General features: G+C 43.3%; 2 protein-coding genes across 11 annotated transcripts in view; one reads left to right on the plus strand and one right to left on the minus strand.

Moving 5' to 3' along the window:
- LOC126864373 (protein bicaudal C) overlaps positions 1-12738 on the minus strand; it is a 30265-nt gene that overhangs the window by 9893 nt on the left and 7634 nt on the right. For 4 of the 9 annotated variants that reach the window (XM_050615632.1, XM_050615626.1, XM_050615627.1 and 1 more), the window contains exons 2-4: positions 4214-4488; positions 3668-3711; positions 443-512 (exon numbers count right to left, since the gene is read on the minus strand). In XM_050615632.1, coding sequence (XP_050471589.1) covers positions 443-512; positions 3668-3711; positions 4214-4433 — 334 coding nt within the window. In that variant the 5' untranslated portion in view covers positions 4434-4488. Of the gene's footprint in view, positions 1-212; positions 396-442; positions 513-597; positions 1790-2121; positions 2390-3667; positions 3712-4213; positions 4489-12738 lie in introns of those variants that run through there. The other 5 variants (XM_050615630.1, XM_050615629.1, XM_050615631.1 and 2 more) reach the window with 5 other exon arrangements.
- The window catches only part of LOC126864387 (N6-adenosine-methyltransferase non-catalytic subunit), a 6802-nt gene continuing 1393 nt past the window's right edge, over positions 7330-12738 (plus strand). Inside the window, exons 1-6 of one of the 2 annotated variants that reach the window (XM_050615688.1) lie at positions 7335-7421; positions 7508-7673; positions 7765-7941; positions 8012-8329; positions 8402-8784; positions 8867-12738. The exon at positions 8867-12738 is cut by the window's right edge and continues 1393 nt beyond it. In XM_050615688.1, coding sequence (XP_050471645.1) covers positions 7617-7673; positions 7765-7941; positions 8012-8329; positions 8402-8784; positions 8867-9104 — 1173 coding nt within the window. In that variant the 5' untranslated portion in view covers positions 7335-7421; positions 7508-7616 and the 3' untranslated portion in view covers positions 9105-12738. Of the gene's footprint in view, positions 7674-7764; positions 7942-8011; positions 8330-8401; positions 8785-8866 lie in introns of both variants that reach the window. The other variant, XM_050615687.1, reaches the window with a different exon arrangement.

Consider the following 12738-nt stretch of genomic DNA (forward strand, 5'->3'; position numbering starts at 1 on the left):
AATACACGATAACAGCCAGCGTCAGCTGTCGAGCCAAGGCAACGCAACTACTCGCGTAATCGCATGCCGTGTATATGTAACAAGGTTCGGTCGGTAAATGATAAACAGTAGACACGATCGAACCGAAGAGAAGGAGAAGCCGAAGCAAATCAGGAAACGATCGGTGGATCCGCCGACCCTTCAAGGTCGACAGTGTCGTCGAACCTACTTACTTAGGTTGTGTCACGTCGCACCGCATAGCGTCGTTAGCTCACGTATCGTTTCCGGGTGTTTAGCTCTCGCACCGCACTCCGATATTTTCTATCGGCTCGTTTCTAGCAAAATATTTGCCATTTGCGACGCGTGTCGATAACTTCGATCTAAGTTTTCGATCGTCTAAATGCAATTCCGATCGGCGGACATGCTTCGAAGTACGTGCGAAGTCGCGCAGGCGCGCACTTACCTTTCTTCGACTTTGCTCCGATCTTTAGACGAGACGGCCACGTAACGAAGGTGTTTGTTTCCTCCATAATCTGTAATACATCAAAAAATTGCATTTAATCGCAATCAACTGTTTCGAGCGTTCGTGCTCGCCGTCACGCACGCACACATACGAACTATCAGAGGATCGCGAAGTCGTCGAAGAAAATTGTAAATACGGTCCGGTAACGAAAATTACCACGGTCATCGTTGTCGGGTGGTGATGGTATCTCGATCGGTATCGATCCTGATTACTTCGTAGTTCGATTTGGTTAGTCGATGAATCGTCGTCGGTGAATCAGCAGCAGAGAAAAAGAAAGAGACGGAACGAACTCGGAGGAAAGAAGAGCTACGGTTCCGGCACTTGTATCACAGTCACTGTTCGTATGGTTGTTGGAAACGTTACACCAGGAGCATGATCGTTGTGCGATCTCTTCGGCGACGAGAAAACCCGTTCGGATCGAGAGCGGAGTAGAAAGAATCTCGAATGAGCGGAGACAGCTCCGGGTGACGTACTTTCACTGCCACGACTGTCGAGAGCCGCGAAACGTCCCGCCGCGCCACGCCGCGCCGCGCCGCGTTATCCGTTCACTTCATCGCGGCTACCCGATACGCGCGATTGATGAGCCGACACATCAACAACCATCGACCATCGATGATTTTTATTTCGATCTTTTCCTCCTAAAATTTCACCAAAATCCTTCCACGAGTTTCTTTTTTCGTCGGAATCGTCGCCGATCTTGAAATTCGATGCAGATTCGATCGGGGGCTCGGCTCGTTCTCTGGATCGGCTGCCGGTTAATCGAGCCAACGTTCACGTACACTTTTCACATGCGATTAGTACACCCGATCCGATCGCGTTATCGGTAACGCGGTAGCTAAGTTTGTGCACAAATCGAACTTGGAATTTTAGTTGAGGCAGTTCGCGAACGAAACCGCAACCGGGAAAATGACGAAAACGATGCCGACGACACTCGCTGCGCTTTTCAACGTGACCGGCTGTCTGGTTGGAAGAACGATGTTCGGAACGGCCACGTCGTCTCTCGCTTTTACCGCGTCCGGATCACTGGCACGACTGACTGACTAACAGCATATAATGTAACGGGACGGCTCGGTGAACCGCCTCCCACTCGTCGTCGTCGCGACTCTAGCTGTCTCCGTTCCTCCGGAGTTCCGTACTCCCTCCACTATTGCCTCGGCGGAGAAACGACAGAACAGAAACGAAGTAACGCGACCCGATCGCGACTATACTCCAACCATGCACCAGAACATCTCAGCCGTTTCCGCCTGTTTCCATTGCCTTCTCCTTTCTTCTCTCTTTCTCTCTCTCCCGCGACGATTTAAAGAGCCGAATACAAGAACAGGTAGTTTTCTGCACGATTCATCCGTACGATTCACCTACGAAACTTTGACTCCGTTTTCGGGCGGCTACTACCTGGAGACCTGTTCTCGACTTCTTTGATGTTCGGTTCATTGATTGCGTTACACGCGAAATCCTATTAATAGATCACAGACGCGCATCTGTGCCGACAACAATCGATAAAATCTAACGATGTGCAAAAGCGAATGCAAACGTGAACACGCAATCAGATTCGAATGAACCAGTGTAAGCTAGTGTGAGTGAAACGAAACTAAGCGAGACTAGACATGAGAAATACATACGTGGAAGTAACACGGCCGGAAAGTTTCACGGTCGGTCGTTCGATGGAACGCGTGAATCTCCTCCGAGCAGGGTTACCTGGAAGCGCATCAGATACATTTTGCGAGCAGGCACCATCGTAAAAGTTTGAATGGCAACCCGATCGACAGAGGTAAAACCGTTTTAGATTCATAGGGAGATTTGAAAACGAAAAGAGACGAGAACAGATAATTCAGCAAACCCGACAGCACCAACACGAAAAAATGTTTTGACGTAGAGCTTCGGAGGAGCGAGATTGAGTGTGTAGCGGCGAGTCGAGTAATGCCGGTCTATAAATAATCGGGCGGTGTATTTCCAGGGCCCCTTTTACGCAACGTGTCAACGATAAGGATAAGCGCGAACGTTGCCTTCGAACACGACGGCAAACGTTTTGCGTTCCCTGCGCTCGTCTATGCGTCCTACACAACACGCGTTTATCGTTGTTCCAACTATTCGCAGGTGCACTACGCTCTACGCGACAAGCGTATCATCTATTATCTCACGACCATCGCTTTTACCGAGGAGAGAGGAACATGTCATATGTCTTTCGTTCTCGGATACGCCTTCCAGATGCAAGCTTGACTCCACGTAGAACGCAAACGTTAATGGTCCGCAAAAGATCGAATTCGGAAGATCGGCGAGTAGAAAAGAGAAAACTTTCGACTCGAAGCCAAAACACCGAACGGTGACTCGATAGGACAACAATTATCTGCCGCTCCAGCAACAGCATCAAAGAAAATTGTACAGAAATAGCTCCGTTCGGTTTCGTATAATCGCGAGGTCGCAACACTCTGTGCTACGAGCGCTGTTCGCGAAATCCGTGACGTTTTGCGCCATCGTTCTTTCCACGGCTCTTACCCGTCTTGCGTACCCTACATTCGTTTTTCTCGAGAAGAGACTCGAATAAATACGCGTTCCGATAAAAATCCTCAAAAATCGAGTAAGATCGCGAACGAAAACAACGCGATGATTCAAACGTTGCACGATAGGTTTAATCTGAAGTTAACACAGAGTTAATGTCAAAAATGGGAGCAGCGACGGAGCGACTAGTTGTCGATGCCATCGAATATTTCGAGCAACGAGTCACAGCGTGACGCACGGAAGGCGTAGTCCGAGTCCGCAACAATGACGATGACAACAAATTTAAGGCTGACCTTCCGTCCACGCAAATTGTATTATGTATTTTAAATTAAAATCGACAATGAAATATAGGTGTCGTTAGTCTTACACGATTACATTGCCAGAAATACGATACGTGTTACGCGTTGCATGTATATATTTTTACACATTCTTCGTACGACATAGGTCATAGGTTGCCGATGTCGCATGAACGAAAAATCTTTTATCGGTGACCGGTGATCGGTAGAGTGTTCTGTTCAACTCGTTGACGAACAATACTCGAAGAAGACAAAAAGTACACTGCGTAAGTTCCAGAGAAAATTGGGGAAGATAATATAGCGCGCGGAAAACGAGTTTGATTACCGGATCGACCGATCGAGATATCGACATGAAGGACGTAACGCAACTTACGTTATGAAAAAACGTGTCCGCTAGCTTGGGTGCGTCATTATCACCTGTAAACAAAGAAAAATGTACGGTCAGGGTACAACGAACTCTCGTCCGTTTGTTCTTTTTCTTTTTCGATACATTCCATCTTCGAGGATGGATCGTACGTAAAAAGACAATGAAATGTTTGAAGATATTAATTAAGGGCGAAATCAGCGAGCACAGCTCGGACGTCAATTCCGACTTTGACACCGATTTGATTTGGTTCGTCAGCCAAACGGATAAACTTATCGCTGATATTTACGTGATTCGCTCGATTTCGGCACAGGCGTAAATATCTACATATGTATGTAGAGCGTCTCAATCAAAATAAACGTTACGATCCTGGTATTTCTAATCGTGACCAATTACCATTTGACAGTCTCTCTAATTCCGTTTACAAACAGATAATCTATTTAAATCGCGCGATATGTAGCTTTCGAGAATCGTAAACTCGCATATCGAATAAGCAGGAAAAAGAGAGAGAGAAAAAGAAAAAAGGTCAGAAATCGAATGACTCTGACCACTCACCTAGAAGCATCTGTTCCAACTTTCGGCGATCAACGCGAAATCTTTCTTGCAGCAGGTCGTCTGGATTGCCAATGCCAAGTACAGCCGCAATGTCGAACAATTCTTGGCGACTTTCGAAGCCCGATTTACCAGAGACGCTGGTCGTCATTGTGCCCTCCGACGTCTCGGACATCGTCTCCGTCGCTTTTCTCTCGTTTTGTATCACCTCGTCGGGTCTCATCTTGTCCAGATTCTTCGATAACCACTCTTCACCGTTCCAACTCGATCAATCCTTCCTGTAGAAACAAATACAAAACGGAACGATTTACATATTCACTCAACTGCGGACGACACAACGCACGAGTCAAGGATAAAGGCATCCGAAACGAGGGCAGCGAAAACGCGAAATTTCGGGAAATCTGAGAATAATGGCGATGCGGTATCGGCCCATTTCTACGAGGAAACGCGATGATATCGATCGTGAATTCGACGAGCGTGTCGCGTCAATGACGCGCACGAAATTGAGCAGCGCAATGATCTCGATCGCGCTATACGCCATGCCAGTCCCCTTATTTTCTCTTTCTATATTTTCCCGCCATTTCACTTTCTCCTTGATCGTTTGTTTCTATATCTCTAACCCCGTTCGAATCGGCGCGTCGTCTTCCTTTTCTTTCTTCCGAGTTTCGCTCCGTATGCGTGGGTTGTACGCTACCACCACCGTCCAGGACCAACGACTATAGGACGCTTATTGCCCACACCGTTCGCGTAAATAGCTTAAGGGATTCCGGTGAGCGTAGCGCCACCGGCCGATTTCTTGGAATTCGAGCTGAATTTCGTGGAAGAGGCTCGACAAACCAACCAATCGGAACCGGTAATTGCCCGGCTGACGATTCACTCGACGCGTGGTTTTTCTTATCCCTCTCCCCCCTCCGCCGACGCGGTTCGCGAGACTACCTCTGTCATCTACCTTTCTCTCGTTGGTGTTCTCTTCTCGCTCCAACACACCTGTGCCAACGAATGTCTGCAAAAAATTGTTTTCGCCAACGCGCGACATGTCGCGTGTACCTACGTGACTCATGCCTCGTCGATTACCCTGACGAAAACAATGCATTCGATCGCCGGACGATACCCTAAACTTAATCCACCCGATACCGAAACTATACCTGCTGATACCGTCGAATTTCCGATCGGGACGCCCTTGATCAAATTTGCCGCCATCCATCCATTCACCCCCTATCGCGTCCCAAATTCTTTCTCGTCCTTCCTCCATTTGACATTTTGCTTCAACCTCGATAGATATTTGCTTCCTTTGAGTCTCGCCTCCTGTCCTTCGCGTAACCTCAACGTAATTCTACTAATTTTACACGGTCACGAGATGAGCGGAATGTAAATCCATGTAATAATTAAAATCGTTATACTTGATCAAACTCGAAAGAATCGCGATACAATGGTGGGGCCGATCACAGATCGTAATTCGAACATTTACCGAACCTAGCCATTTAAACAAATAAAGACTCGTTTACTGGCTATCCAAATGGATCGACTGTTCCAACATACGAACCTTGATTAACCGGCGCACTTTTTGCGTCGTATCACGATGAAAATTCAAGCGAACCTTGGTCAGTCGAGACAATATGGAACGTTTGACGATAGTGAACACGAAGACGACGGAAAGACGATAGCAACGACGAGGTGAACAACGAGGAAGCGACGCGACGACGGCACAGTCTTTCGCTACGTGCTTCCTACGACCGTTACCTTGACACCGTCGTGATGGACTGTGTCAACGAGGGTTTCGTCTCTCACCGGTTAATACCGATCGCTACCGACCAGTGCCGATTCATCGCCTATTCAAATTTACTCTAGAACTAGAACGTCGCCGAAATTTTTCAGCATTTCTATCTACCCGATTAATTGAGCCTGCTCAATGAGCAACGCAGTTAGGTTATGTATAGATTCCGTTCTTTTTTCCTGTTTTACGCAAATTACTTTCATCCTCGCATATAGCAACGTTTTGTCAGTTGTATATCTCAAAATTGCGTGATCGATCTTCTTCCTTTGCTTAACCTCTTACTTGGCCAATATGAGTTAACGCTAGTAGTACTAAATCAATCAAAATAAGTGTTTAGAATGAGAAATTAATTTGCTTTTATTCATTTTTAATCCGTAAACATAGAAGTTTCTGAACAAAGGATCCGCTCGCACCGCCCCATTACGTCAAATTAAACAAACGCTTACCATAAACATAAATTGTCTACGATTTCATATGGTCTTCGTCTCGATTATTCATCAAGGGTGAGTTATGGCTAGTTGCGCGGTTCACTAGCTGTCCTCCGCGTCCTCCAAGGAAAATCGAATCTCAACTAGCCTTGGTCTACCAATCCTGGTCATGCTTTGAAACGTCTGTTTTCGTCACCTGTTGAAAATCTTACATTTTACAAGAAAACGACCGTACTGCGATTCTGTTGGTGACCGATTGTCACCGCTTTGCGTTGGCGCTCCTCCTGAGGACTCCGATCGCGTGTCGATTTCAAAGCAGACTAAGGGAGACTGTGTCGATCATAAAACGTTCTACAATCGTTCCTTCGTACTCGTGCCCATTCCCGTCACCGCGTCCACCGCCACTCTTATCTTGATTATTTTATTTCACTGAGCTGCGCTTTCGTGACACACTCTTCTTTCACTATTCTCGCTCAACTTTCGCTTTCGATCACTCCACCTTCTAATCCTCCTTCCCTTTCCAGGTGGTTCTTCTAATAATCCATCGAGAAACATATAAAATGCACCTATTACTTAGTGCGAGATCTTTTTGGTTTTTTAAGACTACATTGCTCGTCGAAACGATTTATACTATTAATATGTTTAGAGATTATGCTAAAATCGATAGCGATCGCTTTCGCATCGAGAAGAGTATAACGCAAGAACGAGCCCAGAGAAAGCCTTTTCGATTCGCTTGGCGTTATATGTTTGCAACCATATTTTTTTTGAAAAAGTAAAAACGTCATTTTCTTCGTGCGTGATAGCAACTTCGAACGCTGCTCGGACGCAAAGCAGACTTGTCGTTTGTTGCACGGTTTTCCACGAGAGGTCGTTCATCGTTTACGCGCTGTCTTAGCGCGATACATGAAGAAAAATGAAAATTCGTTTGGCTACAAGATGGCGTGCGTGTACGTTTTGTTTTCAGATCTTTTGGAGTGTTGGGTTAGGAAGCAGCGGATTATCATTGACTGTACATACGTTAAATTTCGCCAACTTTCTCTTAAATTCGATCACTGAATTATAAGATAAAAGGAAAGTAACAAATTACATTTGTAGTTGTTCTGCTTGTTCTCCCTTTCGAACCGAGGAAATGAACAGAATAAGTATAAACGGAAATGTACGATAGATATTATTTTGCGGCCAGTTCCAAAGGATTTAGCAGAAAATGCTTCAGACTCTACGCGAACGTTCGCAAAAACGCAAGAAGTTGCTCGCTCAGACGGTGAGGACTACTCAAACGTGATTTCATGACGTTGAGGTTATGATCGCAAGTAAGAGTTTGTGAATGGTATGAATTCGTTTCTTCTATGTAGTTAGGTGTTTCGAGCGTAGACGAGTTGCGGCAAATTCTTGGAACTGATGTCGACGATACGCAGAAGAAAAAATTGAAATCGGTATCAGAGAAATCGGAGAACGGAGTGAAAGATTTAAAAGGTGAGACAGGTCCGACCGACGAAATCGTTTACAAAGACTCGTCAACATTTTTAAAGGTAGGCGAGTTTGTATTCATAACCAAGCAACTATCTGTTTCCACTTTCGACTACAGATTTATTTTTTAAGGGAACACAATCGTCGAATCCGCATAATGACTACTGTCAACATTTCATTGATACGGGTCAGCGACCTCAAAATTTCATTAGGGACGTGGGTCTGGCGGACAGATTCGAGGAATACCCGAAACTGCGGGAGCTGATCAAGTTGAAAGATGATTTAATCGCTGAAACCGCAACACCTCCCATGTACCTAAAAACTGACCTGCTTACGTACAATTTGAAGGAACTGAATTGCAAGTTCGATGTAATTTTGATCGAACCCCCTTTGGAAGAGTACCAACGCACCTGCGGCGCTACAAACGTGCAACTTTGGAATTGGGATCAGGTGAGTAGAGATTATACAACGTACCTCTTCTCTACTCGTAACGCCTTTATTAAAAACAATCTATATTCGTAGATAATGGAATTGGATATCGGCGAAGTGGCGGCCAATCGGAGCTTCGTGTTTCTGTGGTGCGGCAGTAGCGATGGACTAGATATGGGACGTTTCTGTCTTCGAAAATGGGGCTTTAGACGATGCGAAGACATATGCTGGATTCGCACCAACATTAATAACCCGGGGCACAGTAAAAACCTAGATAGCAAGGCCGTACTTCAGAGAACCAAAGAGCACTGCCTAATGGGTATCAAGGGGACCGTCAGACGATCCACGGATGGAGATTTCATTCATGCAAACGTCGATATTGATTTGATCATTTCGGAGGAGCCCGAATATGGTTCTATAGAAAAGCCTGTCGAGATTTTTCATATAATCGAACACTTCTGTCTCGGCAGACGACGGTAAGCGAGGAAAGCATGTACATACGTATCAGGGCGTTCAACTCACTCAGCTAATCAACAATATTTTTCGCACTTTACATAGACTGCATTTGTTCGGTCGAGACAGTACTATTCGACCAGGCTGGCTTACTGTAGGCCCTGAGCTAACCAACACGAATTTTAACGCAGACCTCTATACTAGTTACTTTGCCAACGGTCAAATCACCACTGGTTGTACAGAACGTATCGAAGCTCTCAGACCAAAGTCTCCACCGCCAAAGGGAAAAGTCGCCGGTCGAGGTAGAGGCGGTTTCACTCGAGGACGTGGTAGAGGAAGGTAAAACGGTCCGCCATCGATGATCGTTTCAGATCCTTTCTTTACATATTGTAATGATCAAATACACCACACGTTGCCAGAACGTTGGCAACCAGATCACCACATCTCTTCCGTTAAAAGATTCGGTATCACGTGAAGAAAACTTGTACCTTTGTATTGTACGATAATTTGTTTTACATATTGTGTTATAGCGTAGTTCAAATACATCGCGCTACCGAATATTCCAATTCTCTTCATTTACATGTAAATATAATCACGCAACGAATTAGTTAACGCGCGAATGATATCGAAATTATCGGGCATTTCTCTCACACCCTGACTTATGATTTAGAATCGAATATCACGATGTTTCTAACAATGTACACCGTATTACGTGTAAATACCTTTATTCATTCGTGTCCTATTTGGAATATTTTGTAACGCAAACCAATATACAACATGTTTGAAATAAAGTTCAGTGTCGAATCGATGGTCACCGAGAATATCAATGCTTTATGTCTACTTACGCGTGTGGGTCGCTTAACAATATATCAATCATTCACCGGCACAATTAGCCGAGAGCTTCTAAATTTTCGTCTAATTGCTTAAGAACGATTATACAAATCTTAGCATCTTAAGTATACGCATTCTTAAAAAGCAAACGCGATTATTTCGAAACGTTTGAGATCCGGTCATATTACTTTGTACTTTGTGTCTTGAGAATATTGAAATTTCTATAAATACAACTTACTATATAGTTAACTACATTTACAACTTTTATACGATCCACGGAAACTTACGAACATACTTCTTGGCCCCAGTAAAGCTTCCGGTAGTATAGAATACGTATTCGATAAATGGTTCGCATTTTCTCGCATCTGAAACTTTCCATGAACTTTAAACGTAACGAGGAGGAACCAATCATGCTTAACGACAATCGATTTGCGACGCTTTTAAATTACAGATTTCATGGAATAACATCCTTTGATTTTCGCCAAAAGTTTACAAAACGTTCGTTTCATAATAATTCGTATAACTTCTAAATCTACGTACGATTACTATGCTCGGCGAGTACAATAAATTAAAGAATGGAATTATCTCGACGATAAAAAATATAGAACACTGGATGTGCTTACCGATTCGGTTCATTGAACGTCTGAGAGAAAGAAAAGCTTGCGAAACCAAAATTATCGTTTGAATAAAATCACGAAAAGAAGAAGGTGACAAATTCATTGCCTTAAAACAATGATCGTCAATATGCATAAAAATATCGAACGACGAACCTTGCGGTCAACGCGAGTATAAAATATATTTCTTTCTAGCTAATTACATATTGTCGTCGATATAAAATATACGAGAAACGAGTATCTACAAATTAAAATCGATCAACGGTACGATCGGTCGTCGAAAGTATAAATTAGAAGGTGTTAATCGTCCGAGTTAAGAAACGCGTCTTCTTCTTTTTTCACGCAGTCTTCCATACAGCGATTCGCTGGAAATGATCACATTTTTTTCTTTTCCCAAAAATGCCGTGTAAACGAAGAGAACTATCTTACACACGGTAAAAGTGATTAGACAGAAAAAGAGAGAGAGAGAGAGAGAACGAGAAAAAGAAAGAAACGCAATTTTTTTGAAATTCTACCAGCTATTAAGAAGAATACGAATATATATGTATAGCGATGAACTGGCAGGCACAGGCAGAACTCGTTGGTATCGACTGATCAATTCGTTCGTGAGCAAACGATGAGTCGCAGTGAAGTGGACCGTTTTTTGAGAGTAGAGTTTAGTTCTGATCGGTCTCCATCGGATCGGTCTACAGTTTCAAAGTCACAAATAGGTCGACTCCCCTGTAAGCAGAGTCAATGTGAATTACGTGGAAAGTTGACTTGTTAGCATATATGTACATAGTTAACGAAACGCAAAACGCAAAATCGCGTCGAGCAAATGCGTACCTGTATAAAAGAATTTAAATTTCTGCGAATGCGAGTGGCAAGGATCTCGGTTTTCTCCGTTTCCTACTTTATGCAGGGTGTTTCCTAGCGTATTTCATAAGAACAAACAAAAATCATCGTTAAAACAGTAAACTCGCACTACGTTTAGAAAAGTTCGAGAAGGAAGAAGAAAGAAAAGTAAAAGAAATACGGAAAAATGAAACGAACAAAATAGAGAGGAACAACGTGTTGTTGTTTAATTGCGTCCTCCGATGCTCGATAACCTTTCTTTTTTTTTTTTTTTTTTTTTTTTTTTTTTTAAATGATCGAAAATGTTGGAGGGGACGATATATGGAGAGTTGTATTCGTATATAATATCACAGAAAAAAATAATGCATCTTATTTATATTTTGAACATTCCGCATGAATCATATAAAAGTTAGTTTTAAGAGATATCACTTATAAAACGATATTCATGAGCTTCGTATGAGAAAAAATATGTCCGAGAAGCGTGTACGTTACAAGAAGTAACAATATGGTACATACGTATGCCATAATTATTGGTACGTAAAAACGTATTTAGTAAGTTTACCTTCTTCGTTACTTTTAGAGGGTAAAAAACTGAGGTATCGCAACGATTGCTAGCGAGTCGACGTTAGTTCAGTGAACTACAGATGCGATTAAAATAGTTCGAGCGAGGTAAATTTACTAATTCGTTCGAGGTAATCCAAAACTCGCTACCTGATAACACGAATAAGTATTTCATTCGCTCTTGTGCTGTTTTCGATCATTGCACGCACACACGCACGCATTCTCTCTCTCTCTCTCTCTCTCTCTCTCTCTCTCTCTTTCTCTCCCTCCTCCTTTTCTCTCCTCCCTCCCTTCCTCTCTTCCATTTTATCAACCATCAAATTTAATTTCGATGACAAAAAGAAAACCAAACATAGAAATAAAGATAGATTCTGAGACGCGGGATCAGAATTTATTCGAAAAACGAGAATGAGCTTTTTTCCTCGATGCATTCTCTTCGACATACGTGAATCGCGTATCAACGTATTTATCGTGCCATAACTAATTTTATGCAAATTTCATAAGTTTACGGTACTTATATCAACGAACGGAAAGATGCACCAGCGAACGATAACGAACGACCGCATTTTTTTGACTTAACCGTGCGCGCGTATTCCTATTCGTATTCGTAACCTTGTCTAAGGCTCGTGGCTAAAATCTATGCGAACGATCAACTCGGCAAGTTAGCAAAAGAGAGGAAGCGTTGATGTAAACACGCGAAATTTCAACATACTAATACGTTTCGTTAAAAGGAATAAGTTTTTGCAATATCATCTCTTGTTGCACATACGGACTCGGTCGACTTTGAATTTTCTTCCGTAGCGCGCGTGCGACTTGTCCGGTCTGCGTATCGGTCTGAGCGTATACATAATCGAAAAGTTCGTTCATGGCTGCATGTACAAACGAACAAAATGAAGATACAATAACAGCGAAATTAGAAGAAATGCCAGTTAGAACGATGCATGACGCGACTCTATTTGCCATCATCGTTTTTAATTGCATCGAGTTACGAACTATCGTATCGCAACGTACAAGCTATGAGTTAGGAAAGGACGGCGTCAGAAACGATTCTTGTTGCGTTCTCTAAATTCATTTGTATCCTTTGCATATTCGATCAAATGGACGTTTCTCATCCAAAAGCTTAAAGAATTCGCGTAT

Source organism: Bombus huntii, chromosome 4 (genome assembly GCF_024542735.1).
Source record: "Bombus huntii isolate Logan2020A chromosome 4, iyBomHunt1.1, whole genome shotgun sequence".
In the NCBI taxonomy this organism is placed as follows: Eukaryota; Metazoa; Arthropoda; class Insecta; order Hymenoptera; family Apidae; genus Bombus; species Bombus huntii.